Genomic DNA, 23,741 nt, shown 5'->3' on the forward strand with positions numbered 1-23,741 from the left:
ATTGAAAGTGTAATGGACGAAGGCCGTAGCCAATATCTATTCGCCCGTGTCTCGTAGTGGGCGCTATGTGACAGCCAAATTTTGTTACCAGCAAATAAGGTCACCACAATTCCGACAAAATGTGCCGCTGTCTACACGTCGTAGCGTAGCGGTCACGATCCGTAGAATTCAGAAATGGGCACATCCCTTAGCATTGAGAACTGCGTTGACATTTGTCATCCGGGCATTTTGTTTCATGCTATATCATAATCAATATATGTATTGTAATCACCAGGTGGAAGCCATCAGCGCCGAATGCGACCGCCTCGGCGCCTCGTACGCGGGCGACAAGGCCGCCGAGATCACCCGACGCGAAGCGGAGGTTGCCGAAGCCTGGGCGGCGTTGCAAGCCGCCTGCGCCGCGAGAAAATCCAAGCTGGAAGATGCCGATGACCTGTACCGGTTCCTCAACCAAGTCAGGAACCTCACCTTGTGGATGGACGATGTTGTCCGGCAGATGAACACTGGCGAGAAACCGAGGTGAGTTTATTACTGGTTAAACAGCTATAGACATCATCTGAAAGGAAACGGACGGACTCTGTAGCCGCAGGAGCCACCAGGAAATCCAAGCTGGAAGATGCTGACAACTTGTAGTTCCCCAACCAAGTCAGGAACCTTACTTTGTGGATGGACGATGTTGTCCGACAGATGAAAACTGGCGAGAAACTGAAGCGAACTATGTATGGAACATTTCTGCACCCTTCTTCTATGTTACAAGTTAAACCTACTTTGAATATGGCTAAAAACTCTACGTCCCAGCTCAATGTTAACAGTAACACTACACCATTAGTGGATCTTGACGAGTTGCGAATAGTCAAATAACTATGTCGACAATTTAACTAAAAGCGCCTACTATTATAGCAGTATTTCTCACTCGTTTGTTAAAAATCTGGAGAAGCTTCTTTTGGGTGCTGCAATATGGAAAAATTTGGTTGCTAGTGTCTTCAATGCTTAACTTTAATGGAATGTTCATGTGTACAGGGACGTGAGTGGCGTCGAACTGCTCATGAACAACCACCAATCCCTGAAGGCGGAGATCGACACGCGCGAGGACAACTTCAGCGCTTGCATCTCGCTCGGCAAGGAGCTGCTGTCGCGGCAGCACTACGCCGCCGCCGACATCAAGGACAAGCTGCTGCAGCTCACCAACCAGCGCAACGCACTGCTGCGCCGCTGGGAGGAGCGCTGGGAGAACCTGCAGCTCAGTGAGTACTGCACACTTACTGGCTACGTCACTTCTCGCTAGGGTATTGATAGCCGGAACAAGGGGTTGCTTGAGAGCTTTAAGCTAGGGACACACATTTCCCACGTACGCAACGTATGTAATGTATTATGACAATCTGAACTCTGAAGTTGTATGCTTAGAAACATACTTGTCATGCGTTGCGTTGCGTATGACAAAGTATGTTTCCAAGCATACACATTCGGTCGGCGTACGTGGAATAAGTGTGTCCCGAGCTTAAGTGTGTCCCTGCCTTTAACCTTTTTGAACGCCAAGAACCCCTAAAGTAGTCGTTACTAGTCGTGCCCACCGCGCCATGTATGTTATGACGTACGCTGTCAAAATAACCTTCACACTTTCAAGTAAGGTTTACATTAGCTCGTTTGTTTATAGCGTAAAGCGTTCAAAGGAACCCATAGGCCGCCAAAGACTTCAACAGACGCGCGTGGCTACAGCCCATTATCAACCTTCGTCCAAACTGACAAGGTTTACGATGACTCGCCGCACACAAATAGGCATGGCATTCAAATATTTGATTTAGGGGCTCCAAATATTTGATACTGAGTTTGATTACCGTTTAGGTCTTCGATTATTTGTATTTTGTATATTTATTTATTGTGTATGGTAATTTAGGTTACAAGCAGGATATAATACTATCGTTTCCTTTTGCCGGGGCCACACTAATTTCCTTCCGTACGTGAAGTTGCGCTTGACATATGGATTATATCGTATTTTAAACAGCTCTCTCTCGTATGTTTCGTTTCCAAACATTAGAATTTGTAATTTTTCATTGCCAATGTATAAGGTGTAATTATAAAATTGAACGTTGCCTTAATTTATACTTCCAGGTTGTTGTTATTCTTAATCATAGCTACACTTCGAACAAGGAAATATTCCAATATTACTCCACAGAATAATACCTATATCAAGTCACTTTAGATTGTTACCCATTTTCCCGTTACATTAATAAACATTGTATTACCTTATTCATGTTCTCCATTATAAGACGTACTTTTTAAATGCAGAATCATTTATAAATTTGTAACCGGAGAGCTAACCGCCCTAATTTGTCTTACAGTGAACCATTTAGTTCACTAAGCAGCAATGTCAGTCACGCTCGGTATGTATACTTATTTAACATTGTTTACACAGTTCTGGAAGTGTACCAGTTCGCGCGCGACGCGGCCGTCGCCGAGGCGTGGCTCATCGCGCAAGAGCCGTACCTCATGTCGCAAGAGCTGGGACACACCATCGACGAGGTGGAGAGCCTCATCAAGAAACACGAGGCGTTTGAGAAGTCTGCCGCTGCGCAGGAGGATAGGTTCAGCGCGCTGCAGAGACTCACCACGGTATGGTTTACACTTTATTACATTGCTCAAACGTTTATAGGTGTTTTGTTGTGATCATGCAATTAGAAATTTAGTTACAATGGTGTCAATAACTACTGGAATAAACGGGGTATTTATTATGTAAAATAGTTTTTGCGAACTTGCGAGTTCGAGTTGTTGCAAGCTAAGTAAAAACGAATTTGCATTGTGAATAATCTGTTTATAACTGTAGTTATAATGTATTTAATCGACCATGTTAGCTAGAAATAATTTTTGTTTTAAAGCTTATGTTAAACTGTTATGTCTTATGTCTTAACATCAATGGCTAATATGGTTGTGGGATTCGTAGTTTGGATGTTACGTTGTATTTTGGTGTCGGGCATATACTATCACAAACGTTGTTATATATAACACGGAGATTGTAACAACATAGTTATTTTAAAGGAACTGTAAAGTGTAAATATGTTAAAAATATCAGTATGCATGAATAATGCGAAAAGTTGTTTGTTTTTAAATTTGCTTCTCATTCACTTGTTGAGAAGTAGTTTTTGAAACAATGTTGTCTTAATTTTTTTATTTCACTGATAACTTTTGTTCTAACTAATCAATGCTTTCAAAAATTTCTTCTCTGTTGATTTTCACTTGCACTGTTTTGTATTTACTTGCACTATTTCTCATTTATAACTTTCTTTTTCTTTTTAAACAACACTAGTTTGAACAGCGTGAAGCGACACTATGGCCTAGTGTTCAACCGTGGGAAAAATTTAATGAATCCACCTTCTCGTTCCAATTTCCCCCTCCTTTTGAAAACCACCCCCACTCCCCATCAAACATTACCCCCGATGAACCCACGGTAGGAGTAATAGTTAGACAAATCATATTCAAAACCGGAAGATTCAAAATGGAGGAACAAATCCAACCAAGAGAATTAACTTTGGACTGTTCCAAAAAGTTTGAAAGAAACGATTCCTTTTTGTGGACGAAACTCGGAGGTAACAGCTTATCGACGATTTCAGAAACCAGTAGTCCAACTGTCAGCCCTCTAAGGAGAAGCACTCTATCGCCTGACATATATAGTTCTGTATTTTTCGAGTATCCCACTGAAGCCGAACCCCATAATTCTAGTATCACCTTTTCCTGTATAGATTTCATTTTATGGGAGAGACTATCGGCCCTATGCGTGTACCCTAACGTTTCGCTAATAAGGCATAGCAGCGAATCCCGATCCAGATCGGGTAGCGTCAAGAGTTTCTTCCGAAGATTGTCAAGGAAAAGTAAACCTTCTGACTCAGACAGTATAAGCGATGTTGCCGTGCTTTCCTTACCGGGGCTCACCAGTAGTGATAAAGCTGTGAACGATTTAGGGAAAGACATAAAGTCCATACCTCTGACCCACTCCTTACTTCTGTTGGTCCAAACTCGTAAACTCCTAGCTCCCGAAGCTGAATGGTACTATAGCTACTTGGATAGTGTAAGTGGTGACTGGTATGTTGCATGACGCTATCTGTGTGCTTTGTGTTGAATGCATGGCCTCTGACGCTTACGCTTGTAAATTAAGCATAATTTGAACATTATATAATAATTCATTTTAGGTTTACGGAACTTTTATTTCAAACACGCCGATGTCCGGAGTTTACAAAAGTTTTTTTTTTAAATAAGTGATAAGAGATATTTAGGCTCTGCAAAGTTAGGGGCTAGTTAGTTATTTCGCATTATATGTCGCGATGTGACTAAACCGCAGTAAATTCTAATACCAGACCCAATTTTATAGCTGTTATTATCTCCAAATAAAAGACTATAATAGAACGGCGACAAGGAATGTCTTATATCTGTGTTTCCGCTAATAAGTGAATCACTTCAGCACTGTGACCAACTCAAAATAATTAATATTGTTATTATATTCGTTTAGTATTTGTTGCAATAAGCACAAAAATAGGTCAAGGAATTGCACATACTTGAGAAATTGCGACTCTTGCCGCCGTGACCCGGGTGGCCGAGCGGTTTTAGGTTATTTGCCGCGATTGCACAGGACCCTGGTTCAATTCCAGCCCTGGGCACTGTTGGCCTTAGTCACTTTTTCTTTCGTATATAACATTTATTTCAGTTCACAAAAATCTTATTCAAAATTGACATCCTGACAAAGCCTCGTTTACTCTTGCAATCAAGCAAGTGTGAATGACAAATTTTTGACCACCTCTTTCATCAGTTTGGTTTGCGTATAGTATAGAAAGGCATGCGGTGTCAAAAGACTGTATGAAGGAGCATTCCACGAATTTGTCTACCGTTGTCCTGTACAAACGCGAATTTTCTAAAGATTTTGTACGGGACAGCTCACGGTATGCCCCTGAAGTGATTTACCTATATTGACATTCCGTCGCCTATAAAATATTCGCCTATATATATATTCACCCGTCTCATCTCCGCAGTTCGAGGTGAAAGAGATGAAGCGCCGCCAACAGCTCGCCGAGGCCGCGGAGCGCGAGCGGCGCGAGCGCGAGCAGGCCGAGGCCGCCGCCGCCGCGGCCGCGCGCGACGCCGTCGACCACGCCGCCGAGCCCGACCCGCCGCAAGGTAACGCAGCGGTCTTGTATGTCTGGGACGAGTGTTGGCTGTTCTGTTCCGGGAACTTAAGGGTACGGTTAGCAAATCGTTGCAGTCGCGTAGGTTCAATGCATAGAGTAACTTATACTAGAGCGGTACTGTCATAGTAAATTTTGTAACCCCAGTAAATTCACTGCCATCTGTCGACACACTTTAAAACTAAAAATGAAGATTTATTAAAATACGATAGAATGTATTTAAATATAGATAAATGATTTTTTTTTATTTGCATTAATTATTTTTATGATTTTGACCCATGTTCTTTCACTGATATGCGTTAAAATGGTTAAATAACAAACGAAACCGTCAACGCCATCTATACGACTGTAGGCCAAAACTAGTAGCGCCCTCTGAACGAGAATTAAATTTTCTTGATTTTCGAGGCACGTTTTTTCCTTAGACTGTATCCATCTATTACGGAGTTATATCTATCTTTGGTTCAATGTAATTAGCCCCGTTTTCTTTATATTCGAAAATGAGGCGCACTAGTGAATTAAAATAGGCAAGCCGATTACTTACTTTTTATGATCTCTATCTATGAAATTTATAAAATGTATACCAGTCAAAAAAAGAGCCAATGAAGATTTTTAATTTTAAAGGTGAAAATCAATTAGTGCTTTTAACTATCCGGAACAGAATAGGCAGTAAATAAATTTGCGCTTCCGCAAGCAACTATATTAGTGTTAGTTAATTTCAAGTCGAGGAAAAGTTACCTTCGAATCTAAATACCCGAAATAGGGTGTGTTTTTAGGCCACATTTTATTGAAGCCACACGGCTTTTATTGCGACCGATGAGACTTATCTTTATCAAAAATATTTCGGTATGAAAACTCGGATCATGTCTAATACTTATAAAAAATTTACTTGTCTGCTGTTTTCATACACACGATAGACGTGATACAAGTTTAACCGAAACCTATATTTAAGGACTAAACAGATTTTATAAGATAATGATTTATTTAAGTCGAACAATGAATCTCTAAAAAGTTAACATCACTTCAAATCACAGATTGCAACGTAAGCACGCATGTGTAATGTCTATTAGCACTTAAACGAAGAATAATATGAGAAACTTCCACAATAGTTAACATATCTGTAGAAGATGTACACTGATAAAGAATAAATCTTGGCACGGCATTGACAGTTGACGTTGCCATACTCTGTGGTCAATGGTCAAACTATGGATGGTATAGAAAGGATGCCAATCTCTTATGGCAGAATTGTTGCAAAAGTGACCGCTTTCAGCTTTAAATAATAGTTCCTAATTTCTCCGGTGGCGCTAGTTAGGCTCTGGGACATGAGTATAACATGAACCATATAAGGCAACAAATAACCCGACCAAATTACGTAGGTTGTTTTTGGCAGTATTTCGGTGTATGGTGGCGCCGCCTAATTACTGTTTTTTGATGGACACTTTTCATACATAGAGATGTGGCTCCTTTATATAGTCTCCATGGGTCAAACGTTATCGCAAAATATATGGCGCTCCTTAAATGTAATCTTATTCAGCTGTCAAATTTGTTCCACTATTCTTCTACTGTGTACATTTACTACAGTTATTTTGTCTATTTTTCCACTAACTTTCACCGATAACAGGTGAATGCAGCTTGCATATTGCAGTAACACTAAACTCAGTTTATACTTCAAACAATGCGAATATCCAATATCGACTATAAACGATAAGAGATTAAGCACATTTTGCACTAAGATAGGCCATAAGAGGCTTACGGCATCGCTTGCCGCTTTTCGTGTAAATTTATTGAATTGGGTGCTCGGGCGGCGAACGAATTTCTCTAATTAGCGTTATTTTGAGCTTAAGAAATTTTCACTTATATCAGAATACATGTGGCCCGTGTCAACGTTTCCCGTATAACATTTACAGAAAGACTGATTAATGACATTCTTGTTTGTTTGTTTACTCTGTGTCAACTGTGACTGTGTGTGTGTCACAACTGAATAGTGAGTTGTTTTCTTTTGCTTTTGTCAGTTTCACATTTTTTTGGTGATCAATATAAGTTAAAATGGTTACAATATAATGGTATACAATAAAATGGTAATCCTTTTGTGGTTGCCAACTCTGGTACCTAAGTAACAAATACCTACTAAATTACGTTCATGGTTTAAGATATGTTGTCAGCCATTAACGTATTTTCTGACCCTTGTGCTTGCGAATGCAGCTCCTAGTTTCTGTACCATCGCGAAAAGAGAAATGATACATTCCACGTATTTTGATATCTATGATAATTTCTAAACATACGCCATTTAAAGTTTACTACGTTTCTAATTGTCACTCGTTCGCCGCACTCGCCCCTCGTGAGTTGCGGGCCGATACTTACCGATGTGTTGTCCACACATGCACACGCGTAGTCGTAAGGAGAACGTCCACTAAAGCGGCTGAGAAGGCCCAAGAGCGACCGCACTCCCAGCCAGGTAAACCGAGAGCTTATAAACCTACCAATGTAAAAAGATACCCTATTTCTATACGCATGAGCTTCGGTAGTTAAGGGTGTCTACGATTTTTAGACGGTTTACACCGCGCTCGAGCTCAATATTTGGGACACGTGTTTGTAATATAACCGTAGCTTTATAGGCTTTATGTGTTACGTAAAGACGTTTTAGGATTGTTTAGGTTTTTTTTTCGTAGTTGGGGCTAAATAGCACTTTTCTCTATTAATGCACGACTTTTAACGCTCATCACCATCTGTTTAGTTAAGGTGATGGTATCACGATTTATGTTCACATAATTTGTCCACAATACTCTCTAATCATGATCATGTACAGTGGCTATCGGATATATCGGTACAAACAAATCGCTCGAAAATATCTTAACACGACTCTTATCGACAACGCATTGGAGTACGCGTTGGGATATATTAGAGCAGCCTGTATAGTAACCTACAGATATTTCTGAGGGCGGTTGTACAATCGGTATTTACTAAATTCAATAATTGTAACAGTTTATGATACCTACTACCTAATAATATTAGTAAAACAAATACCACTAATACTATCAGTTCGTGTATATACTCGTATCTTTTACAGAAATGTCATCATTATTCACAGTCGTACATACCGATTATTCTTAAATTTCTTAGCCATCTTCATTTTACATGTAAACTTTATTTTATTTAAACTAGCCATTTTTCCTTATTATATTATGTACTGTGTCACGTCTAATCACGGTGAAGGTTTGATACTCTATCCTTGTCACTTCTAGCTATTTATTATTAAAGTGTGTCGTGCCGTCTCTATTTGATGCTGTCAATAAGGTAGGTGTGTGTCACATATCGCTATCTCTTGCTTCTATATGCACTAAAAACAATATAAGTATTGAGTGTATTTTTTTCTGTGTTGTTTTTAAATGCTTTGCTTTTTATATCGAATGCTTTGTTTTATAGCTTTTTTCTATGTGCTTAAGCCTTTATTTTATATCTTTATCTTTAGGGACTTCATATTAACTGATAGTTAACCTTAAAATAAAATATAACAGATGGGTTTAATGACAATAGGTGAAATGGCAATTGATATCTTTCTAATTAGGTAGGTAGATGGATAATTTTACCTCGTAGTTCCTATACTTACTGTGATCCTATTCTAGTAGACATAGCGATATCGTACCTAGAATCATACATGCACTGTGCATGCTATTGCATGGTATTACCGTTGTATTAATGTGTGTTGAATGTGTAAACGTATTACTGCGGGGCTACACACTCGACAAGTGCTATGGGAAGTAGCGAGGGAAGTAGGCAGAGACGTAGTGTGGCCGCGTTACTCGTCATCGGCTGCCATACTGCCCTGCATAAGTATGCAGGGGGAAGGAGGGGGTATGAGGGAAGTCCCTCACTACTTCCCATACTACTCGCCGAGTGTGTGGCCGCGCCATTGTACATAGTTAATTAGCTCGTACGTTTTGATGAGAAGTTATTTTGGTTTAAGGTTTAACTACTTTTGATGCTTCTACCTACTTGTTATGTTGTTCCAATATGATTTTAGTGAGAAATTTATTCAAACATGTTGATTGATTGTAGAATGAAAAACACAATTTTTCAACTAGTAGTCTCACAAGTGATTGCAATACGCATACACATTCGTTTGACAAATAATGTAGAACCACAAGATATAAGTTACATCGACTAATAAAAAAGTGTTTTATCAAAAATAGCACCGAAGTGACCATTTGTGAACCTTATTATAACGAAGTAGGTTTTACTAATTGTCATTTGTGTAAATTTTTGGTAGATAAGAAAGTTAGCCAATAAACTTTATCTCGATGCAATAAGTTTCACTACAGTTAGGGTCGGTTGCACCAAACTGTTTGTCATCGTTAAAGAGTTCGCTAAATTTTATTATATAGAAAGTTTCAAATACGCCGCGGCGCACCGGGTGACGTTGATCAGTCTGTCAAGTGCGGATGGTGCAACTGGCACGTTAGTCGATGTCACTTATCGTGGTCCTTACCTATGCATGGTAGTGTAGTGTAGCATTAACCCGCACGTAGTGTCGCATGCAGAGCGGGCCGCCACGCCGCCGGCCCCGCCGCCCGCGGCCCCCGCGGCCCCCGCGCCGGCGCCCGGGCCCTCCACACAGACCCCACAGAAACAGACCCCCGCTAAACCCGCACGATTATCCAGTGAGTATGATACACGTAGATGGTGGAGGGAGTCGTGGTTTAAATTTAGTCAGTAGGTACGAGTTAAAAGTTTTCGGGTGTTGTCGTTCAATTAGGTACCTCTTAGGTGCTTGTCAGTGTTAAAGGACATACGAAATGAAAATGGCATTTGTTAATTTAAGATATCTACATGAATGTTTTACAAAGATATCTGGTTCTGTATTTAAAACAATAATTGTTTTAAATAGTGGCGACATCTTGTCTAATGAAAAATATGATACTAATTTTACCTTTGAGGTACCTAATAGATGGCGCACGCCTGTGAATAACTGTTTCATAATGCTCTATATTATTATATAGAACAATGAAAATAAGCTTTGTTAACATACTACTAATATTTAATGTCGAACAAGTATGAATGTGAACCACGACTTTCTTTGTAACCTGTTAGTACCCTGTGGTTAACGGAATGGTAAAGTACCTCCATGTTTTCATTTGTCTGTTCGTCGCATGACCCTAACAAATGTTATGTATAACATCAACCAAAAAGTTTTTTGATTACAAAACTGAGCATGACATTGCTTTTGTTTTTGCTGCAAAGCGTTCGTTTTGTGTTGCTTTGAATTATTTTGTTTTTTGTTTTTTTTTTCTCCACCAAACCCGACCCTGCTTCCACATATCCATCTGTCAATAAAAACATTGACACAACGCCTTTACGTCAAACACTCCCACGCTTCATTCATAAATCCCCCGCCCCGCCCCTTCCTGTCCTCGACCAATCAGCGGCGGGATCGAGCTCGAGCCCGGCCACGCCCTCGAGCTCCGGTAAGGTGAAGTCTCGCTCGCGCAGCAAGTCGCCGTTCCGGAGCTTCCGCTGGAAGACCGCCAAGAAACTGCTCGCTGGGACCCACCATAGTGACGACGAAGGTACGAGCGGTAGTGGACAGAGGTGGACATACAATTCCTGTGAATACAATAGACAACAGAACTACAGTCGACGTGAACAGTTGAAAAATATATCGGCTTTGATAGTTGCACTAGATGGCGCTGCACGACTTCCATATTTTGCGAGTGAACTCTAGTTCAGTTACCTATATCATGATCAGCGTTTTGATAGCCCAGTTACTGTACAGAGTCGGTACTGAGCAGCGTCTGATATTTTAGATTTTACGTTTTTTTTGGTTCTTATAAAAATTAAGTATTTTAAATTTGTTATGAGTTCGTGTCGTTTCACGAGTTTTTATTTAATGCCTATCTTGCTATTTTACATTAAAGGTTATAATTTCAATTATAAGGGGGTAAATCAAAATGAAAGTGTTACTGTTAAAAATAATAAGTACAGTGAAATGGGGTAACTCGAGCCATTAGGGGTAACATAATAAGCAAGGAAAATTTACCACTGTCTACTACCAACTTATCGGGCGTAGTGCATAAACTTTACTGTTAGCAAAGTTTATGCACTGTGCCAAATATTTTTTCACGTCGAAGAAACTTACACTTTAATAATGTCGACAGCATAAACACTCACGATATTTACCAAGTTACTAGTTAGACCGAGAAAAATCTGCAGCGATTTCGATGGCACACGCAGTGTAAGTGTTATTTATACGTCATAATTTCATAGAAGTTTGACGTTTAAAATAACACTTGCACTGCGTATGCTATCAAAATCGCTGCAGACTTTTCTTGGTCAAACTAAAATATTAGTTGACAGTTGACAATAGGTAATATTTATAAGTGTCAAGTCTTGACTAGAGTGGTGATGTAGTTGCATTATTCTACTTTATAAAACAATGTAGATGTTTAATTTATAGTGCTACGTTCTTCGGCGTGAACTCAGTGATTATGTCCGCAACGTTTGCTTTAAGTGTGCTGTTGTGTCGTGCGCATGGTTCGTGAATCAGTATGGTTATAGTAATAAAACTGTTTTACTTGCGTGGCTTTTATTCAAGACGAGAGGTAGTATCAAACCTGACACTTGTGGTAACGTTAATAGATGAGTTGGTAGATATCACGAAATAGTTTATTCTGCGTAATGATCATTTATTTTATGTGACAAAACAATAATATTAACTTGTCTAAGATGTTAAAATTAGGGCGTATTATCATCGAATAAATGATCGTTGCTTTAAATATATTTTAATGTAAAAAGGAGAAAGATACGTAAAAGAAGACTATCATTTTATCGTTTTTAGCACGGTTCGTCCCTAGTATTTCTAGCTCGATTATTGCATTAAGTGGTACAACGTGTCTATACAATTTTGTTACTGTCAGCTGTAAGCTGGAGAACGTGCGTCATATTTGGACATGTAGTAACTTGTGTGCTATTATACAGAGGGCGCTAGTCCCGCCGGTGAGGATGAAGGCGTAGAGGGCATTCTTGTCCGCAAACACGAATGGGAATCTGCTGCCAAGCGCGCTTCTAACAGGTGAGGAAACTATTCTTTATTTAACTACTGCAAAATATACTGATACTCGTACACGTCAGTGGAGTAAATAAATGAACAATGCAAAATTCCTCGGTTACCGCGATAATTACTCATAAAATAAAACTATGGAAACGGATTCTTGGAATTCATTATACGCGATATAATCCGTTTTTCTAATTTTATTTAATGCAAAATTCCGTTAATTGGAATATTCGAAAAGAAAAGTTGGCAACATAACGCCAAGTTAATTACAAATAACCTGACTAGTAGGTTAGAGGTTGACTTTCTTGCAACTAGGACAGGGATACATGAATCATCGATTTAAAGTTATGTAAACATTTTTTCTTCGATGGTGTTGCAGTAGTAGAAAATCAAAAGGATATTAGTCGGTTCTTATATGAAGAATTTTAAATTCCATCTGAACAGTTTGGATAAAGAATTAATTTTTATTATAATTATCATATTGTATGTTTTAGTAATATCGTTCTATCCCGTAAAGTACACAATTATGTATTGTATGGTACGTTTATACAAATTATGTCGTAGATAGACATTTTTATAATTATGATATTTTGGTAGTGATGTTTTAGGCCATGAGATATGAGAACGCCGGCTATTCTTTTAACGTTGTTAAAGGCAGACTGTATTTGGTTCTATATTTAGGGTAGCATAGAGGTATATAACTATCATTTGCCTATTACGTCTAAAAATCATCTACATGATCGTTTATTCGTTTCAGATCATGGGACAAAGTGTACGTGGTGGCCAAGGAGGGCCGCATGTCGTTCTACAAGGACCAGAAGGCGTACAAATCCGCGCCTGATCAATGCTGGCGCGGCGAAGCACCGCTTGACCTTAACGGAGCAGTTGTAGAGGTCGCAGCCAACTACACTAAGAAGAAGCACGTCTTCCGGCTCAGGTGACATATCTTTGAATTTTTTGGTGGCCCATGAGGGGGTACTGACGTAACGCATTAAGAAAAATCGTGCCCCGAGTTTGACAGTTGAAGCAGCCGCATAATTTACCTAACGAGCTGTATAAAGCCATCTACATCAGTCAAAAATTTTGGACACTTTCAAAGAAGCTCACTTGCAAACGTGACTGTATTCTCTAGCTGCCAAGAGGCCTATAAAAAGGCCTTCCATTGTATTACCCTATGAATAATTTATATTGATTGACAAATCCAATTGCATTTGTCTTAGCAAGTTTTTATTATTGGGCGACCAGAGGATATGTATGTATAGAGTGTAACAGAGCTAGTTGTGAGTAATTGTGAGTAATTTATGGTCGTTGTTTCCCAGACTGGGCATGGGCGCGGAGTTCCTGCTGCAGGCGCACGACGAGGCGGAGATGTCGTGGTGGCTGGAGGCGCTGCGCGCGCGCACGGCGGCGCCGGCGTCTCGCTCGCACACGCTGCCCGCGCCCAACAAGGACGAGCCCAAGCGCCGCTCTTTCTTCACGCTCAAGAAGAAGTCAGTGTCCGCCATTTCATTCGTATTCTCGCCGTAGCTTGCTCCGCATGACGCGCATGTTTGTACCTATTTATTGGGGTAGGAGTGTGTCGGGATACTTATTACTTACTAACTTTTGTGTTGTAAATCACGAATCACAATTTAATTTTGGGATTCAGTAACTCAAAACACATTTTCTTAAGCGCCGCTCCTTCACGCTTAAAAATTCAGTTTCAGCTCTTACTTTCGTATTTCGCCGTAGCTTGATGCCCCACATGTCGCGTATGTTTATACAAACATAATAGATACCGTCAACCGGGGTGAATAGGGATGGCTGGGGCGAATAGGGACAAACTGTAAAATTAGATTTACGTGACAGTTTTAGGGTTCCGTACCAATTTTAATATTGTGTCTAGCACAAATTGTATCATACAAAATCAACCGTTATTTTCAATGGAATGATACCATTTGAGTGGGTCGGGAGATATTAATAAATTGTCATGTAAATCTCATTTTAGGTTCTGTCCCTATTCACCCCAGCCATCCCTATTCACCCCGGTTGACGGTACCTATTTATTGGAGTAGGAGTCTGTCGGGGCTTCTCTTGTGCTGTAGAAACACGCATGTCTTTTCGAGATGGGCGGGAGTATCCGACGACATATTAATTATTCACTTTTAACTAACCAGGTTTTGGATATTTTTGGGTTATTTTAATAATTATTTTATGTTATTGTTGTTGGGAATTCGATGGTGTGAGTAATGAATGAGAATATAACTTATAAAGCGATTGAATTTCGCGTATTGTATAACTATAGAAGTTATTTAAAAATGCTTGTTTGGTTTTTCCGCTTTCGTAGCTTTAACATTTTTGAGACATATCATTTAGATTTTAAATTGTTTTGTATCGTATCAAGTAAATGTTTTAGGTTGCTATTCCACCTATACAATTTCTTGGTCCAATGTGCATTGCGTCTCACTCTCTCACTAAGCAAAATGTGAGACGCAAATACACATTGGATAAAGAAATTGGACAGGTGTAATACCACCCTTACTAACATGCATGATCATTATGTAACCAAATAATTGTAGGTATTGTGGGTGCAGATACAACACTTTATATATGTATTATTAATTATTATTGTACTCATTTTACTGTTCCAGTTAACAAACTAGAACAAAAGTGTATGTGCAATTTATTTTGCAGCTAAACACCGATGGAGCGGAAACGGCTTGCGTTTCCCGGAGCCGAGCGCGCCCTCGTCCGCCCGGACGCGCTCGAGTCCCCCCGAGTGCGCCCGGGTTCACCCGAGCGCGCTCGTATTCGCCCGAGAGCGTCCGAAGCCGCACGTTTCTCACACGACGCTTGCTGTTGTAAGCTTTGCTGATGACGAAATAGTCACCGGCGGCAATGTTATTAAGTTTAATATTTCGTTGCGTACAAAACGTTATTTAAGACTGTTCGGTGATTGAGTGTTTGGATCGTTTGCCTTCGTCTGTATCGTATTTATTATCGCTCGGTGCCGCGGTCGCCGACCGAGTGAAGATCACTAGATTTATATCCGAAACGACCCTCCCCGACTTGTAATTGTTGTACTCGAAGACTACTATAGATTATACATACATATTTAATTATGGAATTCTAAATGCGACGCTATTTATGGTGAAATAACTTTAATGTTTAAATTTCAGATTGAGAAATATATATTATATTGATTATTTATACAATGTATGTAAAATGAACATAGTGTATGTAAATTCGGTTGAACTAGAAATGTATGTCGTTCAGTAATCCTCTACTAACTCAAACTGAGATGTTCTATTAGAAATTGTAATATTGACCAATCAAATACCATTTGACGGAATTTGAATATCGCATTTGATATGAAGTTAGCTAGAGAATCGGATCGTAATCGCATTTACACTATTCCCCCAGTGACCGGGCCCGTACGGGGTCGATAGCATCCCGTACGGCAGCCGTAACTTAAGCTACGTAATTTTACTAGTATAAAATTTCCAATATAAAGTGTCTTCTACCGCGGTACTGCGTCGCTGCCGGTCAATAAACGTAATGCCGCATTTTTCGGTACCTAAATATTATATCAGAAATTTCTTATTAGATTCTTCATAATTAAGAGGCATTTAGTAGCTAGCTAGGTGTTAGGCTCGGCTCGGCAGCGCGCAGACCCGCCTCGATCGGACCTGTAAGTATGCTTGATCGCTAAGTGCTTCTACGGACTACCGTGTCTTTATATAAATTTAATTTTAATTAATTTTACTGCCAGTCTCACAAATCGTTAATCGTATCTGAATCACCTTCCCTAGATGTTACGATCACACATTTTTAGTTCAGTTTTGTCATTATAATGTATAGAGGTGTGGATGAGGTGCGGGAGCTACTGAGTGTGGTGGCCGCGCTCGACGCCGGGGTGGCGGGCGCCTGGCCGGTCCCCGTCCCCACCTCGCGTGGCCTTGACCGTCTCCCTCGGAGACAGGACCGTCTCCCCCGGAGACAGGACCGGCTCGAACCAGGAACCCTCGACCCCGGCGGCGCGGCCAAACGATACTGCCACTATATTACACACTATTGCATGAGTACCTATGTTTACGTCATTATTTTATTTTAAATATTTTACTTTTTTGATGAAAATATAATAAATAATGTTTTCGAATAAATTGTTATTGTTTTATTATCTTTTACATGCATGGGTTTTTGCCTACCGAAAGTGCCTAACTCTATTTATGTACTTTAAATGACAGGCGGCGAGAAGCGATTGTTTTCTTTACAGACGAATGTTTTTGTCTTAGAAAAGTTCTATTCATAAGTCTGAACAACCGAAGTTACTCGCAATTATAATCAACGCCTACAATTTTTGTCCGATCGAATGAATGATCGCAGCTAGCTTTATCGCCGCCAGTCGCATAAAAAAAACAGATATCAGAAAAGCATTATTGCTACGATATAATATAAATCGAAAATTGTTCTAATGTACTTACCTATACATATCGTAGGTACCACTAAATTATGATGGCATGAGAACCAGGACATAGGTAAATATTTGAAGAAGTCTTATCGCCTATATCTTACATTTCTCCGATGATTTCTATCAATGATAAGGACAGATAATGCCAATGGGATAAACTGTTCATTTTTATACTAAACTTAAGATAGGCCGAGTGAGTTGTAATATTTATGTACCAGTGGGCTATTGTGGTAAAGATTTTTCAACACATTTGATTTTTGACCCTTTATCAGAACCTTGATATGCTGTTATTGCTGTTAGAAGAATAATCTACAAAATAAATAGTCCCCTATCTTTGGCAGGCGATACAAAATAAGTAGACGTGAATTTCAATAGTAAAATAATAAATACAGTAGCTGTAAAATGTTGAAACAAATAGTGTTGTTAGGTTTGCCTATTACGCTGTACGCCTGGCAGCTGTGCCATGATGAGTCGTGCAAAATCGCGAGCCGACAGCCGAGGATCATTGGAGGGGACATCACGGAACAGAATTCTAGGCCTTTTCAGGTAAGGTAGTTGTTTTGTAAAATCTTATTAGTGAATAGATTATCAGTAAGTAGTTACTTATAGTTTGATTATTTAGAATCAGTAGTTTGGTTACTTTGTCTGGTACCAAATTACTCCATTAAGCACTGAAAAAAATGCAAATTTTGAAAAAAAAAAAGAAAACCTATAAAACTAGTTTTTCATTGTGTCAATAACAGTATACAAAAAAATCATGGAGAATGGAAAATATTTAGAAGTGGACAAACATTTTCTCTTTTTGTATGGACAACGACGTGCTATACTTCCCTCGTATTAATCTTGTTCCAATCAATGACAATTCAAGAGAAGGTAGTGTTGTGTTCCTGCCGGTGAGTAAGGTTGCCAGAGCTCAACGAGTGTGCGGAGTGTTAGGGTCGGCAACGCGCATGTAACACCTCTGGAGTTGCAGGCGTTCATATTAGGCTACCGAGACTGCTTACCATCAGGCGGGCCGTATGCTTGTTTGCCACCAATGTAGTATGAAAAAAGATAATTGAAATTAGGTAGTGTATTCGTGCAACAAGTGAAGAAAGTTGGTTTTTCTTGCGAGTGTTTATTTGAGTCCCGAGAAAGCGAAAGATTCTATAATTCTATAATTGAATCTTGAGCGTAGCGAGGGACTCAAAAACACGAGATGTTAAATAACTTTGCTTTCGTGTTGCACTCCAGATTCTAACTTTCTAACTAATCTTTCGCTTTCTCGGGACTCAAAAACACGAGATGTAAAATAACTTTGCTCTCGTGTTGCACACATAATTTTTCACCTCAGTAATGAGAACATATTAAAGATTAAAATGTATTTCGAATTACACAGAATAATACAGAAAAAAAAATTGTAATAAAAGTATGAAGTGGCAGTTCCTGGCCTTCACTAAATTAAAAAGCTACTTTGTTTCACTCCTTGAAGGGAGGAAATATGGAGACTGTATAAAGGAGCCAAATCTCTATGTATGAAAAGTGTCCATCAAAAAACAGTAATTAGGCAGCGCCACCATACACCGAAATACTACCAAAAACAACCTACGTAATTTGGTCGGGTTATTTGTTGCCTTATATGGTTCATGTTATACTCATGTCCCAGAGCCTAACTAGCGCCACCGGGGAGATTAAGAACTATTATTTAAAGCTTAACGCGGTCACTTTTACAACAATTCTGCAATAAGAGATTGCGATCCTTTCTATACCATCCATAGGAGGAAAGTCGCACTTTCCTCATTCCAGGGAGTGACGAAAGTAGGCTTGTTCGAGCTGCTGAGGTGAAAAGGTATTTAGCTTGAGAAGTTGAGTTAAATGACGTGAATACAAGCCTCTATTGTCAAGGCGTTAGGGTTCATGTTCAGATATTTTGAACATTACGATATACCTCCGTGATAGCGTCATTTTCAAAAATGATAATTCTACTTGGTATACGTAGGTACGTACGTACCACTACCTAGACACCACAACATACCACAGAGAGGGAGGATACCTAAATCGACAAAACTTAACGCAGAGGTTCTGTCTTTAGATATGCCAAATCCAAATAAACTAAAATAAACTTCACACTTTTGTTTTGTTTGTTTCCTCGACTGTTGGAACCATTATAGTCTGTGGGTTTATGACCTCGTTTTAGGTCGCCCTGTACTCGCGAGTGGGAACCACGGGCGAGGTGGGGTTCTGTGGCGGTTCGCTCGTCCACCCGGAGTGGGTGCTGACGGCCGCACACTGCTGCTACCACTACGGGCAGGAGGTCGACAACGTGCAGGTATTCAATGTTTTATGTCGTGGCCATGCTCTGTACTCGTGTGAGTGAACACGAGGTGGGGCTCTGAGATATTTGACTCAACTAAAGTGGGTGCTGACGGCCGCGCACTGCTGCTTGGTAGGAACGATCCGCAGGTACGTGCAGGTATTCGGTTGGTTTTTACGGAAGAATCCGTGGAGTAAAAAAAACTTATGGCTAGGCACGCGGAGCCTAATTGACCCGTCAGTGTAACAGCTAGAAGCTAGTACGTACCTAAATAGCATAGGTAAGTAGGTACTTAATCTGCACATATATGGGTCTTGTCTTGAGTCAAAAATATCCTTCGTTCTATTATCGGCTCCTTACCTATTGTCATAATATTAATACTGCGATTGCCTTTTATTTTACTCCTTTACAATACTTACGAGTATACATTTTTTCCGTTAATTGGTGGGTTTGCAGGCTATCCTGGGAGCACACTCGCTGTACGACCGCTACGAGAACGGGCGTCGTATCGTGAACGTGGACGAGGTGCGGGTCCACCCCGACTGGGACCCGGAATCTTATGCCAATGACATCGCCCTCATGAGGCTCGCTAACATCATGCAGCTTACAGGTATTTATGCAAGCTGCCCTTACCTACCTACAGGTAGCAATCGTATCGACACCATCATCATTGTTGAGCGGTCCGCCTTTATGATAGTACATGAAGTTTAAACCGTCCCAATCTGGCGAATTCATTAACGCATCTTAGGAGTTGTAGGTGAACTGACCTTATCAAGTACCTACGAGTATATTTACGTAATGCACTAAATTTTAAAAGGTAGGTAGATAATAGATATAACTAAATCTTCCTACCTGTTTTTCTAATCCTTTCAATGGAGATTGAGACCTCTCGTTATTTCAGAAACCATCGATGTAGTTCGTCTTCCGTACCTGAGTATATCCAACTATAATTTCGCTGGTATGGGAGCCACGGCATCCGGGTGGGGAATTGCGGCGCCAGGTAAAATTCACGTATAGGTACCTATTAGGTTTAAATAAGTTAAATTTTAAACTTCGTTATTTTTAATGGTTATTCCTTCATAAGTGATAAAAAGCGCTGGTGGCCTAGCGGTAAGAGCGTGCGACTTTCAATCCGTAGGTGGTGGGTTCAAACCCCGGCTCGTACCAATAAGTTTTTCGGAACTTATTTATTTAAAACATTACGGCACAAGAACAAGTAAAAAGTACAAAAGGCGGACTTTCATGCTCTGAGGCATTCTTTACCAGTCAACCACTGGGCAACTCAATTCATGGGTCAACTTATGTACGAAATATCATTTGATATTTATCAGTCGCTTTTCGGTGAAGGAAAACATCGTGAGGAAACCGGACTAATCCCAATAAGGTTTAGTTTACCCTTGGGTTGGAAGGTCAGATGGCAGTCGCTTTCGTAAAAACTAGTGCTACGCTACGCCAATTCTTGGGATTAGTCAATTGTCGGAGCCCAGGCTCCCATGAGCCGTGGCAAATATGCCGGGACAACGCGAGGAAGATGATGAGCATTTGCCTTGACCAGTTCAGTTCCGATAAAATCGAGTTCCGAAACCTATTACTTGACCTATTCTACCTACCGATCGATCCTACCTACCTAAGCGCATTCCCTAAGAATAAAATTACGTATCTAGAAAATAGTCATAAATAGTTTATCCAGTGAACCCAGACTGAGTGACTATTACACATACAATGACTATTTGCCTGCTGGATTTATCTACCTAATTCAGAAATAAGAAGTACTTATTTTACAACTTATGACTAATGCTTTCTAATGACTATTCGTAAACGCGCTACAAGCCTCCATTAGCTACATATTAACCGTTTGTCTTAATCTGTCATTTTAACTTTTGTGTTTGTAAGAAAAGGATTAAACATAAATTAACTAATGGAGGCTTGTAAAGTTTTATGAATAAGGGCATCGCATCGCTAGACTTAGGTACTTACAAAAGGTACGTTTCCACAACAAAGTATCAACATTGTGATAAGCCGCTACGTTCCACTTCCACGGAAGCCTGTCCTGGGTTCGAATCCCGGTAAGGGCATTTATTTGTTTGATGAGCACAGATATTTCTGAGTCATGGGTGTTTTCTATGTATTTAAGTATTTATATATTGTATATATCGTTGTCTGAGTACCCATCATAACACAATGCCTCCTTGGGCTTACCGTGGGACTTAGTCAATCTATGTAAGAATGTCCTATAATATTTATTTATTTACTTTACTAATACGGTTGTTAACAAATCCTAACAAACAGGTGTGGAGTTCGTGTCACCAACGCTTCGGGAGAAGCTGATGACCGTGATGACGGACACGATGTGCAACATACAGTATTTCGACCAACTGCCCGCTAACAAGGTGTGTGGCTTCCACGCTACGGCCGGCACATGCAAGGTACCTTTATAACCTGACAAGTAATCTTGTAATATAAACATCAACGCTTCGGGAGAAGCTGATGACAGCGATGACGGACACGGCGCAACATACAGTATTTCGACCAAGTGCCCGCCTACAAGGTGTGTCCTGGCTTCCACGCTACGGCCGTCACATGCAAGGTACCTATATAACCTGACAAGTAATCTTGTAATATAAACATCAAAGCTTCGGGAGAAGCTGATGACGGCGATGACGGACACGGTGCAACATACAGTATTTCGACCAACTGCCCGCTAACAAGGTGTGTGGCTTCCACGCTACGGCCGGCACATGCAAGGTACCTATATAACCTGACAAGTAATCTTGTAATATAAACATCAACGCTTCGGGAGAAGCTGATGACCGTGATGACGGACACGGTGCAACATACATTATTTCGACCAACTGCCCGCTAACAAGGTGTGTGGCTTCCACGCTACGGCCGGCACATGCAAGGTACCTATATAACCTGACAAGTAATCTTGTAATATAAACATCAACGCTTCGGGAGAAGCTGATGACGGACACGATGTGCAACATACAGTATTTCGACCAACTGCCCGCCAACACGGTGTGTGCTGGCTTCCACGCTACGGCCGGCAAATGCAAAGTACGTATATCTAAGTATGTACAGTCAGCTGCAGAGAAAAGATACCCCCCCTGCATAGAAGTTTGTATGCAAAGGTGCTAAGCGAAGAGTATTGCTGACTGTCCTACCTCTTACCTGGCAAAGGGTACTCCATGAGGAATAATAATTATGAAAATATGCACAAATCGAGGTTTTTACAAATTTAAAAAATTATTCTCCATTTCTTTGTGTTGGGTGAAGAACTTGATTTACTGAAGAGAATAGGGAACGATATGCCGTTAAAGCTGCATCTCAGTCTATGCAAATACCTACCACAGCGATGTGTTGCGGGCATAACAATAGATCTTTTCCTTATGTTTTATTGTCAGATATATAAGATTAACTTATGATACTTGATTTTCAGGGAGACAATGGTGGCCCATTGACGATATGGTATAATGCCACAGAGGAAGTTATTTTGGTAAGTTATGTGTTATATGTGTACATGCAAGCACATGGTCGGTCGGTACGTAGTAAAAGATAAGACGAAGTTCCAAAAGCCTCAACAGCTAGACAAAAAAAAATCTCCTGTGCTACTACTTATAATTTTTCATCTACGTCGATACCTACCATCTGAATTTTTTAACTTAGCGTCCCTAGTATAACAGGCATAACAGCATTGCTTCTTATTGTTATCAGATCGGCGTGGCATCGTTTGTGGACGCGAGCGGCTGCAACGACGAACTTCCCTCTGTGTTCACGCGCGTACAGCGCTACCTGCAGTGGATCAGCGACAATACCGGCATCGTACTTGAATAACATGCTAGCTAGTCTAGACAGACTTTACTGATTGCTTTGTTGAACGGTCAACATACATAGTAGCGTATGGTATGGAACAACGCGCCAAAAGTACCTATCTGCCACCCTCGAACACATTCCCAAATAAGGATATAGGCTACGATACTTTTGATGCTGACTGAACGAGGGTTTCGTATATAGTAAATAAAGATCAGCAGAAACACCGGCATCGTAATCAATTGATTGATTTTTTATAACATATTTTTTTACAATTTTATTTATCGTTTACCGGCACATTAAAATATTTAATTACTTCAAACTATAAGATTTTTCTTCCTCTTTTCCTCTGAGGTTCATTTCGCGTGTGTTTACTAACGAACTGGTTGATAATCTTTTTCTGATAATTAGTATATCTATAATTAGTCGATTATACGTGGCACGATTGTTTTTATTAGCTAGTATCAATCAATTTATTATCTCGCAGTCAATAAGTCAATAGAAAATACAAACAAATGTAAATAATCAAATATCATTACCCACTACAAACATTACCTAGATAAAAATTAGGTACCTAAGTTACATTTGTTTTATTGTTCACAAAGGAAGAGGCTGTAGGCTTTTGAGTTGTTGTGCTGGCGTCAAATGAGAACTGATATATATGTATGTTATAAAATGGGCATGTAACACATTTACCCCCATTTATATATTTAACTTCTAAACTAAGTAGAGGATTACAAAATACACCTATTTATGTTCCAAATTATATTGATTTTATATAGCTTAGGTATTTCGAATAATAATCATCATATCAGCCTTCTATCGCCCACTGCTGAGCATAGGCGTAGTCGAACAATAATGGCTGTGACAAACGGACGGACGGAGACGGACATAACGTAACTACAAGGGTTCCGTTTTTGCCATTTTGGCTTCGGAACCCTAATAATACAATAACTAGTTGAAATTATATTGGAC

General features: G+C 40.0%; 2 protein-coding genes across 2 annotated transcripts in view; both read left to right on the plus strand.

The window, feature by feature from the left end:
• Nucleotides 1–13,755, plus strand: part of LOC134747591 (spectrin beta chain) — an 86,505-nt gene extending 72,750 nt beyond the window's left edge. Inside the window, exons 30-39 of the mRNA XM_063682186.1 lie at nt 275–519; nt 1,021–1,244; nt 2,414–2,610; nt 5,016–5,160; nt 7,558–7,620; nt 9,692–9,823; nt 10,586–10,729; nt 12,138–12,231; nt 12,971–13,150; nt 13,533–13,755. Of these exons, the coding sequence (XP_063538256.1) occupies nt 275–519; nt 1,021–1,244; nt 2,414–2,610; nt 5,016–5,160; nt 7,558–7,620; nt 9,692–9,823; nt 10,586–10,729; nt 12,138–12,231; nt 12,971–13,150; nt 13,533–13,740 (1,632 nt within the window). The 3' untranslated portion in view covers nt 13,741–13,755. The remainder of the gene's footprint in view (nt 1–274; nt 520–1,020; nt 1,245–2,413; nt 2,611–5,015; nt 5,161–7,557; nt 7,621–9,691; nt 9,824–10,585; nt 10,730–12,137; nt 12,232–12,970; nt 13,151–13,532) is intronic.
• Nucleotides 13,756–17,065: 3,310 nt separating this feature from the next.
• LOC134747910 (brachyurin-like) lies at nt 17,066–22,874 on the plus strand. Its single transcript, XM_063682587.1, has 7 exons — nt 17,066–17,209; nt 18,840–18,971; nt 19,413–19,566; nt 19,858–19,956; nt 21,246–21,382; nt 22,396–22,452; nt 22,671–22,874. Exons 1-7 carry the CDS (start codon nt 17,066–17,068, stop codon nt 22,788–22,790), a joined length of 843 nt encoding a protein of 280 aa, XP_063538657.1. The 3' UTR covers nt 22,791–22,874.
• Nucleotides 22,875–23,741: the final 867 nt, after the last annotated feature.

Source organism: Cydia strobilella, chromosome 15 (assembly GCF_947568885.1).
Source record: "Cydia strobilella chromosome 15, ilCydStro3.1, whole genome shotgun sequence".
NCBI classification, from domain to species: domain Eukaryota; kingdom Metazoa; phylum Arthropoda; class Insecta; order Lepidoptera; family Tortricidae; genus Cydia; species Cydia strobilella.